Source organism: Bos taurus, chromosome 23 (genome assembly GCF_002263795.3).
Source record: "Bos taurus isolate L1 Dominette 01449 registration number 42190680 breed Hereford chromosome 23, ARS-UCD2.0, whole genome shotgun sequence".
In the NCBI taxonomy this organism is placed as follows: Eukaryota; Metazoa; Chordata; class Mammalia; order Artiodactyla; family Bovidae; genus Bos; species Bos taurus.
Window position 1 is genome coordinate 27,527,649 of NC_037350.1, and position 18,661 is coordinate 27,546,309.

Here is an 18,661-nt window from a genome sequence, read left to right on the forward strand (position 1 = left end):
CACTCATAGGTGGGGCCTAGGAGATCCAGCCCCTGGGCACTCAATATTACAGTCCTTTACTTGCTGAATATATTTCTTAAAAAACTTACTAACAAATGTGTACTTTTATGCAAGAAGAGAAGTGAAAAACTTATGATGAGCTTATTCCTTAAAAAATACCTTCCCCTATTGTGTCATAATTTCGCATACTTATCAAGCCTGGGGGAACATGATATAAGTATGTTTAACTGCATTTACTGCATTTGTGTCCCTTTGTGTTTGAGAGGGAAATATTTGGAAGTGAAATATTAGAATGGGTATTTTTATCCCCGATCCAGTGTGTTCTGTTTTACTCAGTCCTTTATAGGACAGCCGTAGGCAAAGTATAAAAGAAATGTGGACTGAGAGTAATGTGTTTATTGGGAACCTTTGATAAAATCAAGATTTGCTGGCGTACAGGCTCTTGATCTTTTTTTTGTTGCTGTTGTTACCCAAGTGTAGCATGCAGAGAAAAGTGTACAAATCATCATGGATTTTCACAAGCTCCCCGGCAGTCAGTCTGCAATAGGAAGTGTCTTTAGGGTAAGAGCAAATCGGGCTGGAAGTGAATTTATTGTCATAGAAAGGAATAAAAACCTAAGAGGCGGTGAGCCAAGCCTTTTCGACCCTCCTGGCGCAGTTGGGGCCCGCGCCTGCGCGGTGGGCGCTCGCCCCTCCGGGAGGAAGTCGGAAGGCGGGAAGCCCCGCCCCTCTCCCGGCTTTGGCTTTTTCGTCAGTTTTACCCGGCCGGCTCCCCCTGAGCGGCAAGCCAGCCGTTCGCTCTCCTCCATCACTCGGAGCTCTCCGCTGTGCCACCCCGCTGCGCCTGCGCGACCCCACCCCGCCCCACGCGCGGGCTCGCGATCCAATTCCCGCCAGGCCTCCGGCCCACGGCACCCGGCCCGCGCCTTCCCGGTCCGGCGGAGAGCAAGCACCATGGTAGGTTACCGTGACGTCACAAGGGGGCGCCCTTGGGGAGCGCGGGCGGTTGGGACGGTTCGCGGCAGGGTGGGCGTCCCTTTGGAGGCTTTGTTCCTCTGGGCTGGCGTTGGGCCCTAGATTTTTCCCTCCATTATTGGTTTCTGCACCTCAACTTCTTTGAGAAGAGACTTGGAAGCAAACGGAATTTTTTTACCCCCTATGAGGGAGTCAGCAGGGACTGTAGATCTCAAGGAGCATTTCCCTGACGGAGACCAGGCTCCGAGAAGGAGCGGGTGGAATACTTTGTACAATTCTCTAGGAGGAGTGGGCAGGACCCCAGGAGAGATAGTCCATTGAGGCAGACCCGACGTGTGCAGGGTAGATGACTCGGGGGCTTTATGTCAGGGGCTCGTAGTGTGCATCATCGTCAGGGCTGCAGCTGTTCATTCGAGTATTCCTTCCTGTGTATTCCTGTGAAGTATTCCTTCATGTGAAGTTTAGAGAACTGCCAGAGATGTGGCGGGATCCCAATGCCAATGTTTGGTAATACTGGCAGGGATTCACACCTCTTTACTATGTCCCTTCCCATATGATGGTTTTCCCCCTCTCGCCCAATAGCTCTTCTATTCCTTTTTCAAGTCCCTTGTCGGCAAGGATGTGGTCGTGGAACTCAAGAATGACCTGAGGTAGGTACTTGTTCCCACAAATTTGTAGGGGGTGGATGTGCCAAGCGCCCTGGAACCTGTTTAACTTGACGAGTATTTGAGCACTAGGCAAGATGGGAGAGATACAAAAGGAAGAAACGACTTGTGCCTTAAATTTACAGATTAGCTGGGGAGTTGTATCATGTATTGGAAAACAATATAAAGAAATATATAAGTAGTAAGTACCAGAGAGAAGACAGGGCAGACCCAACTTCTAGAAATCGAAGTATCAGTTCCACAAGTAACGATGTATGTAGAAAGATGTTGGTAGATTTGTGTGTGTGTGTAATAGACACAAGTTGGGGGGGGGCAATAGCCATAAATAGGGAATGGGTTCGATTGTGGTATTTCCATATAATATAGCTGTTACATAGAAATGAGATACCAATAGGAAAAGCTATTGCAGTACTGTATATGTGGCATAATCTCGCTTTTGTTGAAGAAAATATAAAAGATACACAGGAGACCAGTGCAGCTCCTTCTGTCTGTACTGTTTTACATCCCCTGGCCCCTTGTATCCTTAGCTTCTAATCATCTCTCAGGACTTGGATTAAACGCTATATCCCTGGACTTTCCTGGTTCTAGCCAAGTACACCCTTCTGTTACAAAGTCTTTTTCCTTGCTAGTGGGTGCTTCTCAAATTGTGATTTCATAGAAATGTATTAACTGTTTAGGAACCGTCTTTCCTACAGGGCCAAGACCATTAGGTACACAGCTTACCACTGTGTACCTAATGTCTAACACAGGCCTGAATAAATTGTTTAACTCATTTTATTTTCAGAACATCTCTACATGGCATACACTATTGTTGCTGTTTTACACATGAGGAAACTGAAGGTTGGATAGATTAAGAAACTTGGTTAATTAATTGTTAGGTCTACACAACTAGTAAAAGACAAAATCAGAACTTACTTAAATTCCATTATCTGCCCCCCCCACCCCCCCACCCCCATACGTTTTTAATGGGCTTCCCTGATAGCTCAGTTGGTAAAGAATCCACCTGGAATGCAGAAGATCCTGGGTCAGGAAGATCCACTGGAGCAGGGATAGGCTACCCACTCTAGTATTCTTGGGCTTCCCTTGTGGCTCAGCTGGTAAAGAATCCGCCTGCAATGCAGGAAACCTGGGTTTGATCCCTGGGTTGGGAAGATCCCCTGGAGAAGGGAAAGGCTACCCACTCTGGTATTCTGGCCTGGAGAATTCCACGGACTTTATAGTCCATGGGGTCGCAAAGAGTCAGACATAACTGAGAAACTTTCATTTCACCTCTTTTTAAATTAAAAACAGGGTCGTAGTCTCTATGCAGTTGTGAAACTTGCTTTTCACTTAACAGTATGTTGTGGGTATTTTCCATGTCAATAAAGTTGATGTTTAACGTTGTTAATGTCTGAATAGCATTTTTCTAAGCTGGCTAGAACTGATTTAAGCAAAACCTTGCTGCTGGACACTTAGGCTGTTCCCAGTTCTTCGTTTTTACAAGTGATTTTGCCCTGAACATCCTCAAGCATAAATCTTTGTATACATCTCATTTCATTAGAAGAAAAAAAGAATGCTTTGAATGAAATGTACATTTTAAATATCAAAACATACTACCTGACTGTCCTTTAGAAAGTTTGAGTCGATGTATTCTCTCCCTAGCAGTTTCTTCTACATTTCTATGTGAGGTAATTTCTTAGTGGGGGAAACATTGACATGGTGGAATGGTGAAGCAAGGGATTTATTTGCCTTTTAGGTCAGAGATTTCTGATCTATGGTACCCGCAATGCATATGATATTGATGGCATATAAATTGGGTCCATGTAGAGAGACAAGTGTGGAAACCACAACTACTTCCATCACTTCTGTAAGATGACTTGTTTTTTATTTTCCTCTTTTTTTCTTCCTGGGTTTTGCAAATGGCAAGAATAACTGTTATAGCCTCAGACCCTAAAGCAAGGACTTAAAAGATTCGAAGGTAATCCATTGGGTTGGGAGAAGTGCTCTTTCTCTCATGCTGGGTGTCAGACCACTTTTGTGCCAAGTATCTCATTCTAAAGGGACTGAAGAAAAGTTACCACTTTATGCCATTCCTGAAAGTTATTTCACAGCTGCAGTAGGTGATAGGGCACCATCAAAGGGTTGTTTTTTTTTTTTTTTTTTTTAAGCATCCAGGAATATGGGGAAATCACCACTGAGGCAGTTGGTCTGACACTGGATTTCAAATACTTAGAATTTTACAAAAACTAGGGTCCAACAGAGAACCGACAACTTGAATTTTGGCAAGATAAGGATGTTTTAAAACTATTAACAATTTTTAAATACAAAAAGGCAATTAAAGAGCAGTTATTCTTACAGAAAAAACTATTGACAACCTTTACCACACTATACACATACTACACTAGCTTATGTTTCCCCTTTTGTCATAGATTCTTGGAATCTTTGCGCGCACATTAGTGTTTGAGAAACAGGTTCTAAGGAACTTAGAATCTGGGAGTGACATGCAGGATGGTTAGGATGAAGGCAGCCAGGCTGGAGGCTAGCGTGGATTGAACTGTAATGACATTAGACCTTGGTTTGTCAAAGAGAATTATAGAAATTGCAGAAATGTTAGACATCAGCAAACAATGGGGATTTGTAGGACATGAAGGGTCCTCGATTTACAGGGTTTGAGGTTGTGAGAGTGTTGAAATCATGAGCAGAAATTAAAGGATTGGGAGAGAGTCTGGCTTGAAGCACTGGTATTTAGATGGCATCCCTCTTTAACATTGCAGGGGGCTCATGGATTGAGGCAGAGGACATCCCTTGTGCCTACATCATCAAGAACACTGCTAGTTTGTTAATTTATATACATTACATATGGGGCTCTGGTTCCAAAGCAGTAGTATTTGAAAAGAACTGATGATTTGGGGGGTCAGACAGGCCTGGATCAAAGTCCTTGTTCTAAACTTGGACAAGTTACAAAATGTTTCTGGGCCCCTGGATGTTTCATAATAGCTACCTAATGAAATGGCTGTAAAGATTACAAATACTATGGAGAATACAGGTCTGGCACATAACAATTGTTTGATGGCAGCACAAGAGTGAGTTGGTTTAGGGAGAAGAGATGTGAGGTCTAAAATAACACACTGCTCTGGAAGCACTTTGTTTCGTACTCCAGAGCTTAGTCATGCCCCTTTCTGGTTGTACCTTTTCTGGTTTCTTCAAGTCCTTTACTTCCCCCAACCGTGTTCTTATCCCCTGCTCTGAAGTCACCTCTGTGTTGACTTTGGTATAAATTAATTTGGTTTTACCCTCTCTTTGCCCATAACAGCATCTGTGGAACCCTCCATTCTGTGGATCAGGTGAGATTATAAGGGCCCTGAATGGGGTCTTGGGGAAGGATACGGGAGAGCTTGAGAGCTGGGTACTTTCATCTTGTCTCTAGTTTTAATGATGGTGTTCATCTTTTCTTAGTATCTCAACATCAAACTAACTGACATCAGTGTCACAGACCCTGAGAAATACCCTCACATGGTGAGTTGTGGATAGAGAAGAGGAACGCCTCTCAAAGAAAGCAGGGGGTCCCTGGCTGGATAGAGGGCATTTTTTAAGGATGTTTTCACATTTGCCTATCTTTGTCTAGTTATCAGTGAAGAACTGCTTCATCCGTGGCTCAGTGGTTCGGTATGTGCAGTTGCCAGCAGATGAAGTCGACACACAGTTGCTACAAGATGCAGCAAGGAAGGAGGCCTTGCAGCAGAAGCAATGATAGTTCCTCCTCCCTTCCCCTCCATTGGTGACCCTTAACATCATTTCCCAGCCCGGAGGCCTCCCTCCCATACTTCTTGAGGTGTTGTTTGTTTTTTTGATAGCAAAAGCTTTTTTTTTTTTTTTTTAAAGAATGTGGATGAGAGGGCTAATAATGGGGAGCGGCTGTCCTCTGTTGAGTAGGCTGAGGAACTGAGAAGCCTTCCCTGTCTCCAGCACCTGCCTTTCTCTTCTTCCCTGGAGGTGGTGGGAGAATCTGTCAAATCTCTCCAGGGTGGCACGTGATTTATTGTGGGGAGGGAAGGAATCTATCCCGCATCGGGAATAAAATTTATGAAGCAAATTCGAGTTCTGGTTCTGTGTGCGCTTTGGGAAGGGGGCTGGAGAGTGGGTGGGAAAGGCGCGCTTAATTCGTCCAAGCCCTGTTACTCTCAATTACCCCAGCATTATCCGCTACTACTCCTGGTATAAACCATAGCATTACCCCAACTGGACTATGCCGTGTTTTCTGAACATTGGCATCAGTCTTACTGCTTTCTTTTTCTAATTTCGTATGTGACTCCTACTTCTCCCAGTGTGGGGGGGCCTTCCCTGCTCTTGGAGGAAATAAGTTTTTGAGGGGTGAAGGGAGGTAACAAAGGGAGGGTTAACAGGTTCCCTTTTAGTCACGAGAGAAAGATCCTCGAACTCATTTGCTCTCCATTCTCCTTCCAAGTTCTGGATGAAATCGATCCCCGGTCTTATCTATGTTGGTCTTATATAAGTGTATCTACAGTGCTTGCTGTCCTTCCATTAATATGAAAGTTAATGAGACAGCAAAAGTGCGTTTGATGCTGCTGGATTTCTTCCTCAAGCCCCCCAAATCAGTACACTTTTCCCCCATATCTATTGTAGATAAATATAAACAAATGACAATTTTTGCTGTGGAGAGTTGCTGGCATTGAACACACGCAGTTAGCAAATAAGAGTTCCCGCTACAGATAAGAGTTCTCAGCATGAGGGGACCTTAGAGGCTCTCCAGCGTGACTCCCTCTTCCCACAGAGGAGGAAGTGAGGCCCGGGAGGTTAGGAGGCGGGGAACCTGCACGCCGGGGCCTTTGGTCGAATGGACCCCGGTACCGGGCGCCGTCTGCATCGGGTAGCGCTCTCCCAGCCGCTTCCCCGGCTGTCCGCTCGGCGCCGCCCTCCCTCCCGGCCGAGGACCCGCGCGGGGTGTCCGCGGCGGCGCCTGACGGGGTCGCGGTTCCCGGGGGCGTCCTCCTCCCGCCACCCCCGTGCCCACGCCCCGCGCCATTCCTCAGGAGCGCGATCTGCAGCGGGCGGCGTGACCGCCCCCAGGCCAGGGTGCAGCAGGACCGCGCCCGCACACGCAGGCGGGGCACGGTCGCCCGCGCCAGGACCCGCGGGCCCGGAAACGCTCGCAGTCACAAAGGGGGGGACACGTGGGCGCCGACGGCCCGGGCGGCTGTCGCAGGGAGCTAGGGTCGCCCAGAGAACCGCCCGCCGTCCCTGGTCGCCGGATTCCTCGGCTGCAGCCGCCAGGCCAGTCCAGCTTCGGCCGGCGCCCGGCTATGAGGTGGATGTCCGGCTCAGTGTGACCACCTCCCTCCAGTACGTACATGCAGCCCGAACCCGCGTCCCACGGCAGCCAAGGGGCTCCTCCGAGCTTCCCACACTCCCCGAGGGCCCGCGGTCACGGGAAGTTAGTTCCCCACTGTCACTGCCACTCCGAGAGCTGGGTCCTCGGCTCTTGAGGCCCAGTCATACTTAGTCCTAGATGCCTCGGTCTTACCCTGTCTCTCTTTCTCCTTAGGGTTTTTCTACCGCGTTCGGACATCCCGCGTAACCATGTCCATTCTGTACGTCTCTCCTCACCCCGATGCCTTCCCCAGCCTCCGAGCCCTCATAGCTGCTCGCTACGGGGAAGCTGGGGAGGGTCCGGGATGGGGAGGAGCCCACCCCCGCGTCTGTCTCCAGCCGCCCCCCGCCAGCAGGACTCCTTTTCCTCCACCCCGTCTGCCAGCCCTGGAACAGGGTCCCGGTGGGCTCTGGGTGTGGGGGGCCACGGCTGTGTCCCAGCTGCTGTGGCCAGCAGGCCTGGGGGGTCCCGGGGGTAGTCGGGCAGCCGTCCTGGTCCAACAGTGGGTCAGTTACGCTGACACCGAGCTAATACCAGCTGCCTGTGGGGCTACGCTGCCGGCCTTGGGACTCCGAAGCTCGGCCCAAGACCCTCAGGTGAGAAGCAGCGCAAAGTGGGAGGGGGAAATTTAGAAGAAAGCAAAACGGAATGGATGGTGAGCCAGGAAGATAGCGTATCAGACGTTGAAAAAGACTGATCATATCCCGGGTTGCCACCTGGTATGGTAACTTTGGGCAGGTTAAACTCTCTGAGCCTTGGTCTTTTGTCTATGAAAATGAAAATTGAGAACATGTTGAGAAGGTTAAAAGATGTGTGCAGAGCACATAATCTAGTGCCAGGTGCTTTAAAAGTCTCTGAGTTTGGTGAAACCTCTGAAACTGAAACTGAGGAGGTTAGTTAGAGGTTACTATGAGTTGTAGGAAAAGACTGGGTGAAGAAGAGGTGAGGAGAGGCAGTCAGAGAAGACAGTTGCTGGAAGAAGACAAAGGAGAAAAGAAATGAAGAAGGAAAGCAGGGGAAAGGAGAGAGAATCACACCAGATTATCAATGTAAATTCTTCCTGAATGGAGCTGTGCTTTACAAGGCCTAATAACACCACCTCCTTGCAGAGTATTGGGCATATGGTGGATACTTAATAGTTTTTGAACAAATGAATGAATGAAATGAATATATGACTTAGATCCTGACTTACCCTCTCATATCCTGACTACTATCGAAATAGAGGGCTCCCCCTCTGGGATTCTCTCTCCTCCTCAGCCTCATTTATTGTTTTTTCAGGGCTTTTAAGGAGAACAATACGGTAATGCATTATATATTTGCACATTTATTGTCGCCGCCCCGCCCCCCCCCAACTAGAATGTAAGCTCCAACAGGTCATGGACTCCATCTGTTCAAACCGCCTCCCTGTTCATTAGATAAGTGCCTGGCATGCAGGAGGTACTTAATACATATTTGCTGAAGCAGTTACCATGTTGCTTCATGTAATCTTTAGCCTCTTGTGCTTAGTATATTGCAGCTGACGTATAATAAGTGTTCAGTAGGGGGACTTCCCTGGCAGTCCAGTGATTAACATACTCTGTGCTTCCCCTGCAGGGGGCATGGTTGGATCCCTGGTCAAGGAATCCCACATGCCCTGTGACCCAGCCCCCCAAAAAAGTTTTCGGTAGGCATTTATTGAATGAGTGGGAAGAATTTTTATTATGATCTTTTCAGTGAAGAAGAAACTGGTGATCTGTGGGAATGGAAGGAGACCCAAATGGATTGCATGGGGGTGGGGACTGAGATGGGCCAAGCATTATCTCATACCTCTTCGCCTTCCCACTAGGCTGCACTGGCGGCCCTGGGCAGAGCCCTGAGTCCCTTGGAAGAATGGCTTCGACTGCATACCTACCTGGCCGGGGAGGCCCCAACTCTGGCTGACCTGGCAGCTGTCACAGCCTTGCTGCTGCCTTTCCGTTATGTGAGTCAATGGGGAAGAATGAGGACAGGTTCCCTCGGACCTCACTACAGGGTGACTAAGGATAATTCATTTCTTCCCCCCACTGCAGGTCCTGGACCCCTCTGCCCGCCGGATCTGGGGTAATGTGACTCGCTGGTTTATCACATGTGTTCAGCAGCCAGAATTCCGGGCCGTACTGGGAGAAGTGGTTCTGTATTCAGGGGCCAGGTCTCTCTCCCAACAGCCAGGTGAGGAAAGATGGAGTGGGTGGGGAGGGGGTTCCTCTGGGCCCTTGCTCATTTTCTTTTCTCTCAGGAATAGCAGAATCAATGGGACAGGAGCTGGGGGATGCTAGGTGGGAGGTCAACATGGGGGAGTCTTTGGGGAGTTAAATAGGCCATCTGAGACATGGTAGCCCTGTGAACAGCACTGTTCACAGACCTGCAGGGACAGGTCTACATTTCTGTGCCTCTTTCCAGGCTCTGAGGTCCCTGCACCCCCCAAAACGGCTGCTCAACTCAAGAAAGAGGCAAAGAAACGGGAAAAACTAGAGAAATTCCAGCAGAAGCAGAAAGTCCAACAGCAGCAGCCACCCCCTGGGGAGGTGAGAGGCTGAGGGTGGAGCAGGATGGAGGGTTGGTGCCATGGTGAGTGGCTGGTATCTAGGCCTATATCCTTTCCCTCCCAAGCAGAAGAAACCAAAACCAGAGAAGAGGGAGAAACGGGATCCTGGGGTCATTACCTACGATCTCCCGACCCCACCTGGGGAAAAGAAAGGTACTAAAAGAAAGGAGGGGAAAAAAAAAATAATAAAGGAGGGGGAAGAGAGACCCCCCCACTCTTCACCCCACCCTCCTTTTTTCTTTGTATCCTGTTTCCTCTGTCCTTGCTCCCACTACTTTGCTTAGGGAGGCCCATGTCCTCTGCCGGCCCCTCATCCCTTTCCCAGCTGCTCCCAGCCTCGGCTCTGACCCTGCCCTTCTCCCTCAGATGTCAGTGGCACCATGCCTGACTCCTACAGCCCTCAGTACGTGGAGGCTGCCTGGTACCCTTGGTGGGAGCAGCAGGGCTTCTTCAGGCCTGAGTATGGGGTGAGTGGACACTGCCGCCCAGGCCTGGAGGGGATGGGGGCAGGGAGGGACAGGGCTGAAGGATCCATGGCCCAGGAAGGGGCCAGGCCATGGAAGAGGTGACACGAGGCCTTAGCAAGCACCCATCTTCCTCCCCATCAGCGTTCCAGCGTGTCAGCACCAAACCCCCGGGGCATCTTCATGATGTGCATCCCACCCCCCAACGTGACAGGCTCCCTGCACCTGGGCCATGCGCTCACCAACGCCATCCAGGACTCCCTGACCCGCTGGTGAGCTCCTGTCCTCTCCTCTGGCTTCCCTCTGCCTTCTGGCTCCTGCTCCTTGGCTCCCTTCTTTGCTGACTGGGTCTCTCACCTCTGCCCCCTGGTGGTGCTACATTTGCTTCTAGGTCGTTCCCATCTGATGACTTAGCATCATCTTCTGGTCAAGTAACCAGCACTTACACTTGTAAACTCTCTTCTCATGCCACTAAAAATAACATTATTTTGAATTTAGAAAGAAATAATGTGAATATTTTCTTGTAAGAAATTTAAAACTTCAAGTTTCCTTGACCACCTTCCTCCAGATTCACTCCTTCCTAAGAATTAGCCACTATTATCATTGTGATGTGTGTCTTTCAAGACCTTTCCTATTTACTTACATATTCATGTACCCAGGGGATTCCCAGGTGGCTCAGTGATAACGAATCCACCTGGCAATGCAAGAGACACAGGTTCGATCCCTGGGTCAGGAAGATCCCCGGAGAAGGAAATGGCAAACCACTCCAATATTTTTGCCTAGGAAATCCCATGGCCAGTGGAGCCTGGTGGGCTATAGTCCATGGGGTCACAAAGAATTAGACATGACTTAGCGACTAAACAACAATATATTGAAAATGTCAGAAAGTGTCCATATTCGTTACAGCATATAAGAAATATCTGTGGTCTGTATGAGGAAGGAGTTGCTGCAGTCCTGTCCCCAAGGAACTCTAAACCTAGTGGGGGTAAAGAGATCAATACAGAAATGAATATAATGTAGTTAGGTGAGTCATTGAAAATCATGTACAAATACAGTGAACCTAGTTAAGTTTACCAGTGTTCTTTGATTTACTCTTCACTATCTTGTTAAAGAAAGCCTCCCCTGCCTCAAAGTTATAAACACGATCACCTGTTATTTTCTTATTTTTGGAAATTATACCATTTTCTAATGCTCTTTCTCATAGTTTTGTTTTCTTAAGTTGAAGGGTTTTTTTTAAAAAAAAACAATTAAATTTAGACTTTAAAATAAAATTATTTTTGTGACTATGGGGAAGTAGGGCAATTTTCCAATCAAATTAGCTACAGTCTCCAACAAATTTATTGAACAGTTTGTCCTTTCTCCACTGACATGAAATGCCACCCTTAACAAATACTAAATATGCTTAGATCTGTTTCCAGTCACTGTTTTGTTTCCTTAATCGGTAACTTTGTTCCTGGTTCCTGTGGAAGCTTGTTTTAATGATCATAGCTCTCTGATATGTTTTGCTATCTAGTTGGGCAGGAGCCTCCTCTTAGTTGTTTTTGCCAAATTGCCTGGGCTGTCCTCACGCATCTCTCCCTGACGATTTTAGCAAGGGGAGAGTTCTAATCCACCACCCCTTCCTTTCCTGAGTCCATCGACCTCCTGTCTGGAGTCCCTGCTTCCCTCAGGGCAGCTCCACCACTCGCTCACCTCTGCTTCTCCATGCTCCCTGCAGGCACCGCATGCGCGGAGAGACCACCCTGTGGAACCCTGGCTGTGACCACGCGGGCATTGCCACCCAGGTGGTGGTGGAGAAGAAACTCTGGCGCGAGCAGGGGCTGAGTCGGCACCAGCTGGGGCGAGAGGCTTTCCTGCAGGAGGTCTGGAAGTGGAAGGAGGAGTGAGTGCCAAGTCCCTGCTGGCATCGCAGCCCCACGACCCTGGCTGCAGGGTCAGACCCGCCCACAGAGGCTGAGGGTCATGGGGGCCCAGGGCCCAGGTCCATCTCAGAGCAATGAGTGACCCCCACCTTCTGCCCCTTTAGCTACCTGATGTCACCCGCCAGCCCAGACCCCATTGCTGACCCTGGTCTGTCTGTCCACTCCCAGGAAAGGTGACCGGATTTACCACCAGCTGAAGAAGCTTGGCAGCTCCTTGGACTGGAATCGAGCCTGTTTCACCATGGATCCTGTAAGTAGGAGTAGGAGGGGTCTCGGGGCTGGGGTGGGAGGGGGAAGCTCCCCACAGAAGAGCGCACACGCGGGGGGCCCTCCCCCAGCAGGTGGTCCACTCGTAGGAAACCACTAGGGCTCAGCTGCAAATGCCACTTTCTGCCCCATGTCACGGCCCTTTGTGTTCCCTGTCGCTCCCTATAGGAGCTCAAACTCCTTCAGGTGGCACCTGAGGGGCCTCCCCCTCCCCCGAGCTTGCACCCCTAGGACTCTGCACTAACCCCTGTTCCTAACTGAGTGACTTCCCTGCCATATCAACAGTTTCCTATCTGTGTGTTCCCATAGTCCCCTCTCCCTGCTCAAGAAAAGCACTTCTCCCCTCCAGCCCTTAAAGGGGTCTGTGTGCTGGCAGGGGGCTCTGTGCTGCCGGGTCCCACTGGCCTCTGCTGCCTCAGCACTCAGGCCCATCTCTGGCTTCCCCTGTTCCCACTAGAAACTGTCAGCAGCCGTGACGGAGGCCTTTGTACGGCTCCACGAGGAGGGAATCATTTACCGCAGCACCCGCCTTGTCAACTGGTCCTGCACCCTCAACTCTGCCATCTCCGACATCGAGGTGTGCCCCTTCCTTCCCCCCAGCTCTCTGCATCTCCACCACACACCCCCAGCCCCAGCCCTTGGGCCTCTTTTCTTACGCTCTGTCTCATAGGTGGATAAGAAGGAGCTGACAGGTCGCACACTGCTCTCCGTGCCTGGCTACAAAGAGAAGGTGGAGTTTGGGGTCCTTGTCTCCTTTGCTTACAAGGTCCAAGGCTCAGGTAGGAGCCAGGGGCGCCAGGATCCTGGGCGGGGTTGGGCGAGGGGCGGGAAGGGCTCACTGCTGAGACCACAAGGCCTCCTGTCACCCCAGACAGCAACGACGAGGTGGTAGTGGCAACCACTCGGATCGAGACGATGCTGGGAGATGTGGCCGTAGCTGTGCATCCCAAAGACCCCAGATACCAGGTGTGGTGGGGGTGCTGCCCGCAGCTGGGGGAAGAATGCTGGGCGAAGAGGGCTTCCACACTATGTGTAGGGATGGGATGGGCACTGAGAAAATTGGATTCAAAACACATGGCTCTGGCTGCTTTCTGGCCCTGTGGATGGAGTTTGGGTGTCAAGAAATCAGGACCCTGCGTAGGAGGGAGTCGGGCCCAGCCCACTGTGCGTTTCTGGCATCTCCTTCTGTCCCCAGCACCTGAAGGGCAAGAGCGTGATCCACCCATTTGTGTCTCGGAGCCTCCCCATCGTCTTTGATGACTTTGTGGACATGGAGTTCGGCACAGGTAAGCTCCGGGTTGTCCTGTGGGGACAGGAAGGAGCCATGAGGCGCACCTGAACTTGCAGGACTTGGGCCGGTTCTCAGGGGACTGTGTTGGGGATGGGGTGGTCTGAGAGCACATCCATTGGCAAAAGGCGGGGTGCACGTGAGCAGAGACTGCACTGAGTCCTGCGTGACCCCGCACCCCCACGTACACCCCAGGTGCGGTGAAGATCACCCCCGCCCACGACCAGAATGACTATGAGGTTGGGCAGCGGCACGGGCTGGAGGCTGTCAGCATTATGGACGCCCGCGGGGCCCTCGTCAACGTGCCCCCACCTTTCCTGGTGAGACAGCCTGGGCGAGGTGGCCGTGTCAGGAGACAGCGGGGCTCCTGGCACAGCCATGACAGAGCCTGTCTCCTCTCCAGGGCCTGCCCAGGTTTGAGGCCAGAAAGGCGGTGCTGGCAGCGCTCAAGGAGCAGGGGCTGTTCCGCGGCATTGAGGACAACCCCATGGTGGTGCCACTTTGCAAGTGAGGGTGGAGGCCAGGGCAGGGGGTGGGCGCCTCGGGGTGCTCCCCACTCAGCCTCCTCACCCACGTGTACCTGCAGCCGCTCCAAGGACGTGGTGGAGCCTCTGCTGCGGCCGCAGTGGTACGTGCGCTGTGGGGAGATGGCTCAGGCCGCCAGCGCTGCCGTGACACGGGGTGACCTCCGCATCCTCCCGGAGGCCCATCAGCGGACGTGGCACGCCTGGATGGACAACATCCGGTGCGTCGGGCCCCTCGATGTGGGGAGGGCGACCGGGTGACGGGCCGAGCCGGGCACAGCCTGGTGCCCCACCCGCCCCTCCTTGATGCCCTCTCCTCCCCCTGCCACTTTCAGGGACTGGTGTATCTCCCGGCAGCTGTGGTGGGGTCATCGCATCCCAGCCTACTTCATCACTGTCAATGACCCCGCCGTGCCCCCAGGGGAGGTGAGAACCAGGCCAGGGCTGGAGACTGGCACATCTGGGGTGGGGGAGGGCTTTCAGTGCATGGGGTCTTGGTGGGGGGACAGGCAGAGGCGCCCTCTTGGGTACTCACTCCACCTGGGCATGGCAGGACCCTGACGGGCGGTACTGGGTGAGCGGGCGCACTGAGGCCGAGGCCCGGGAGAAGGCAGCCAAGGAGTTCTGCGTGTCCCCTGACAAGATCAGTCTCCAGCAAGGCAAGGCGGGGCCTTGCGGTGGGGGGCAGTGGGGGGCCGATCCTCACCTCCACCCCTCTGACCTCTGACCTCTGGCTCCCCTCAGATGAAGATGTACTGGACACCTGGTTCTCCTCTGGCCTCTTCCCCTTCTCCATCCTAGGCTGGCCCAACCAGGTACATTCCTGGGGCCAGACCAGGGCTGGGTGGGAATCTTGGGTGTGGGTGCATGGCTCCCCATCACTCACGCCCTGCTCTGACCCCAGTCAGAAGATCTGAGTGTGTTCTACCCGGGGACGCTGCTGGAGACAGGCCATGACATCCTCTTCTTCTGGGTGGCCAGGATGGTCATGCTTGGCCTCAAGCTCACTGGCAAGCTGCCCTTCAAAGAGGTGTGGAGACTGCCGCGACCCCCACAGTCCCCTCCCTCACCTGGACAGCTGTGGGTGGGCCTGGCCAAGGGGGCTGGTAGGGCTGCAAACCAGCCTGTGCTCTGCTAAGCAATCCTGTACCTTGCTTCCTAGAAGAGGGAGCACTTCTGATTCACGAGAAGGGGCTGGCGGGGCCGCTGAGGGGCCCGAGGTTCAGAGAGGAACAGACCAGATGGAGGGGTGAGGGGAGAGGCACTGGGGTCTAGGTGGGGAGACGTCCTCACGGGCCTTCCCTACCCTGGCCTCGCAGGTCTACCTCCATGCCATCGTGCGGGACGCCCACGGCCGGAAGATGAGCAAGTCTCTAGGCAATGTCATTGACCCCCTGGACGTTATCCATGGGGTCACCCTGCAGGTGGGGCTGGGTGCTGGGTCAGGCCGGGAAGGGCTGTGGGGCGGTGGTCACGGGCCCCTGACTGCTCCCACCTCACCTTCAGGGTCTCCACGACCAGTTACTGAATAGCAACCTGGATCCCAGCGAGGTGGAGAAGGCAAAAGAGGGGCAGGTACGGGGGCAGATAGAGGGGTGGGCTGGTGGCTGGCGTGTAGGCAGAAGGCGGGTGAGCCTGGCTTAGGACAGTCCCCTCCCTGACTCCTCCTCTATTGATTCCTCCCCCTCCATTGACTCTTCCTTCCCCCACAGAAGGCAGATTTCCCGACGGGGATCCCCGAGTGTGGCACCGATGCGCTCCGGTTTGGACTATGCGCCTACACGTCCCAGGGTACGGCTCCCCACAGCAGTCTCAGCTGCATCCTTCTTCCTCCCCGGAGGCACCCCGCTTTCCGCTGCCCAGGGCCGAGGGCCGGGAGGGAGAGCAGTGTGGACTCACGCTTCACCTCCACCTAGGCCGTGACATCAACCTGGATGTGAACCGGATATTGGGGTACCGCCATTTCTGCAACAAGCTCTGGAACGCCACCAAGTTTGCCCTCCGTGGCCTTGGGAAGGGTTTCGTGCCCTCACCCACGTCTGAGGTGAGAGCCTTGTGGGCAGTGAGATGAGCAGCACCCATGCAGGTCACACCCTTGCCATCCCAACCTCAAGCCCGGCCCCTGCCCCTAAGGAGCCTGCGTGTAGCTTGGGGAACAGGACACGGGGAGCCTCAGGCACTGCAGTCCTCCCGCACAGTGGCAGGGCCGGCCCTTTCTGGCCTTGGCCACTACCCTGGGCACGTGGTGGTTGCTTTGGACCCATCTCCACCTGGAATGCAGATTCCCTGTGGTTCCCGTTCCCATGGGGTTGTGGCCCCTCCTCCTGGGCACATGGTGCCCCCTGGCTGACAGGCTCCTTCCCCCGCCGTAAGCCTGGAGGCCGCGAGAGTCTGGTGGACCGCTGGATCCGCAGCCGGCTGACCGAAGCTGTGAGGCTCAGTAACCAAGGTTTCCAGGCCTACGACTTCCCGGCTGTCACCACCGCCCAGTACAGCTTCTGGCTCTATGAGCTCTGTGATGTCTACCTGGTAAGGAGGAGCTGCCTGCCCCCCTTCCCGGTCCTTGGCCTTCTCCAGCTCTGAACCCTGTGCCCTTCTGCCCCCAGGAGTGCCTTAAGCCTGTGCTGAATGGGGTGGACCAGGTAGCAGCCGAGTGCGCCCGCCAGACCCTCTACACCTGCCTGGACGTGGGCCTGCGGCTACTCTCACCTTTCATGCCCTTCGTGACTGAGGAGCTGTTCCAGCGGCTGCCCCGGCGGACACCACAAGCTCCCCCTAGCCTCTGCGTCACTGCCTACCCAGAGCCCTCAGAGGTACGGGGTACAGCCTGGATAGGGGGCTCCGGGGAGCTCCTCAGAGCTGCCCCAGCTTCCTCACCCCCTTCTCCTCCCCTTAGTGCTCCTGGAAGGACCCTGAGGCAGAAGCTGCCTTCGAGCTGGCCCTGAGCATCACTCGAGCCGTGCGCTCCCTGCGTGCCGACTACAACCTTACCCGGATCCGGCCTGACTGTGAGCCTTGGGCCTGCACGTTCCCCTGTCCCCTCCCACCCCGGGACCAGTGTCTAGCATGGCTGCCTCGTCTCTGTCTCCTCACCTGTCTCCCTTCCCCCGGCAGGTTTCCTGGAAGTGGCTGACGAGGCCACAGGTGCCCTGGCATCAGCGGTGTCGGGCTACGTGCAGACACTGGCCAGCGCGGGGATTGTGGCCGTCCTGGCGCTGGGGGCTTCTGCACCCCAGGGCTGCGCTGTGGCCCTGGCCTCTGACCGCTGCTCCGTCCACCTGCAGCTGCAGGGGCTAGTAGACCCAGCCCGGGAGCTGGGCAAACTGCAGACCAAGCGTGACGAGGCGCAGCGGCAGGCCCAGCGTCTGCGGGAGCGCCGTGCCGCCTCAGGCTACACTGTCAAGGTGCCCCTCAAAGTCCAGGAGGCAGATGAAGCCAAGGTGTGTGGCATGTGGGGCAGTTCCTTCCCCATTTCCCACCTCTTGCTCCCTCCACCATCAAACTCCCTCCTGCAGCTGCTCTGCCTGGCCCAGCAGGAGAGCAGGTGGGACCATGGAATCCCTCCTTTTACACATGAAGGACAGCCAGGGCAGGGGCACAGCCCTGGGTCACACAGCAATTTGAAGATGGAGGCAGACCATCCAGCCAGCCAGACCCCTCACGCACCACCCACTGCCCAGAATGTGGCATCCACACGCTGGTACCTGGGCTCAGGATGGAGCCAGTGTAGTCAGGGAGCTCAGCAGATCACCTGGGGCCCCTCCAGGGAGGAACCATGGGGTAAACCAGGGGCACAAAGGAACAAGAATGGAAGCTAAGAACCCGGATGGCTGAGCAGGGTTCTCTCACTCCTGTCTACCCGGAAGCCCTCTCACAGCAGGGCAGTATTAGCATCACCATTTTCCAAGCGAAGGCTAAGGGCCTGCCTCGGAGCCTGCGTTCCTAACCACTGTGCTCTACCTCCAGGGTCAGGGCCTGGGGCTGGGCCACTGGGTGGCGCATATGAGCGCTGAGGCCCCTTTGTCCTTGGGAACTGAACACTCCAGGAAAAGGCAGGACCCAGGAGGCCAGAGATGGTGCAAGAGAACAGGGTGTTGATAGAAGTGAATGAGGATTCTAGTCTGGGCGGAGGAGGCTGCTAGTGGGAGGTTGGTGAGAATTAGGGGGAAGACAGGCCGGCCAAACACACTGGGCCCCCGGCTACTCCCTGCCCATGGTCCTCACCCATCTTTCCAACTCGAATCCGTCTGCTCTTGTGGGCGTTTGGGGTTCTCCTCTCCTGGGCCTGGGCCTCCTCACCCACCACCCCCTCTTCTGTCCTCAGCTCCAGCAGACAGAAGCAGAGCTCAGGAAGGTTGATGAGGCCATTGCCCTGTTTCAGAAGATGCTGTGAAACACCAAACTCCAACCCTCATAACTCCCAGTGGTCCACCCTGGGGAGGGCAGCAATAAAATATTTTGCCACAAAACCTCGACTGTGTGTGTGGTGGGGCTGGGGAGGGGGCTGCTGAGGGGCTGGGTTCCTGGATCCTCAGGGGTGCCAGTGTGAACGGAGGGCAGCAGGCTGGGCATGAGGCACTGGGTCCTGATGGGTAGAGGTGCGTCTGTCTGGGCCTGGCCTTGGC

At 53.7% G+C, this 18,661-nt stretch overlaps 2 protein-coding genes across 5 annotated transcripts; both read left to right on the forward strand.

Moving 5' to 3' along the window:
• Window positions 1-753: 753 nt before the first annotated feature.
• On the forward strand, window positions 754-5,712 carry LSM2 (LSM2 homolog, U6 small nuclear RNA and mRNA degradation associated). The gene is given in 5 exon segments (NM_001101177.1): window positions 754-957; window positions 1,558-1,625; window positions 4,933-4,963; window positions 5,076-5,135; window positions 5,245-5,712. Coding segments are annotated over 5 exon segments (288 nt in total). The 5' UTR covers window positions 754-954; the 3' UTR covers window positions 5,371-5,712.
• Window positions 5,712-18,505, forward strand: VARS1 (valyl-tRNA synthetase 1). Of its 4 annotated transcripts, none has more exons than XM_024984080.2 (30): window positions 5,712-6,980; window positions 7,183-7,228; window positions 8,834-8,968; window positions 9,057-9,195; window positions 9,427-9,551; window positions 9,637-9,724; window positions 9,938-10,038; window positions 10,180-10,307; window positions 11,753-11,917; window positions 12,126-12,207; window positions 12,682-12,801; window positions 12,895-13,003; window positions 13,096-13,190; window positions 13,420-13,510; window positions 13,708-13,832; window positions 13,916-14,019; window positions 14,099-14,257; window positions 14,372-14,462; window positions 14,590-14,695; window positions 14,781-14,851; window positions 14,941-15,066; window positions 15,356-15,460; window positions 15,543-15,611; window positions 15,749-15,827; window positions 15,953-16,080; window positions 16,410-16,565; window positions 16,643-16,849; window positions 16,933-17,044; window positions 17,151-17,476; window positions 18,361-18,505. In XM_024984080.2, the coding sequence occupies exons 1-30, from the start codon at window positions 6,475-6,477 to the stop codon at window positions 18,427-18,429; spliced, it is 3,963 nt and encodes a 1,320-aa protein (XP_024839848.1). In that variant the 5' UTR covers window positions 5,712-6,474; the 3' UTR covers window positions 18,430-18,505. The 4 variants fall into 4 exon arrangements, with proteins under 4 accessions (XP_024839848.1, XP_024839849.1, XP_024839850.1 ...); XM_024984081.2 differs by having other exon boundaries at window positions 9,640-9,724; XM_024984082.2 differs by lacking the exon at window positions 5,712-6,980 and having other exon boundaries at window positions 7,183-7,604.
• Window positions 18,506-18,661: the final 156 nt, after the last annotated feature.

Bases quoted from the DNA above. Each gene is read 5' to 3' on its own strand.
- VARS1 (XM_024984080.2), top strand. From the start codon at position 6,475: ATGGACCCCGGTACCGGGCGCCGTCTGCATCGGGTAGCGCTCTCCCAG. The intron at 14,258-14,371 runs GTGCGTCGGGCC...TGCCACTTTCAG, and splicing joins GCCTGGATGGACAACATCCG to GGACTGGTGTATCTCCCGGC. The intron at 14,696-14,780 runs GCAAGGCGGGGC...GGCTCCCCTCAG, and splicing joins CAAGATCAGTCTCCAGCAAG to ATGAAGATGTACTGGACACC.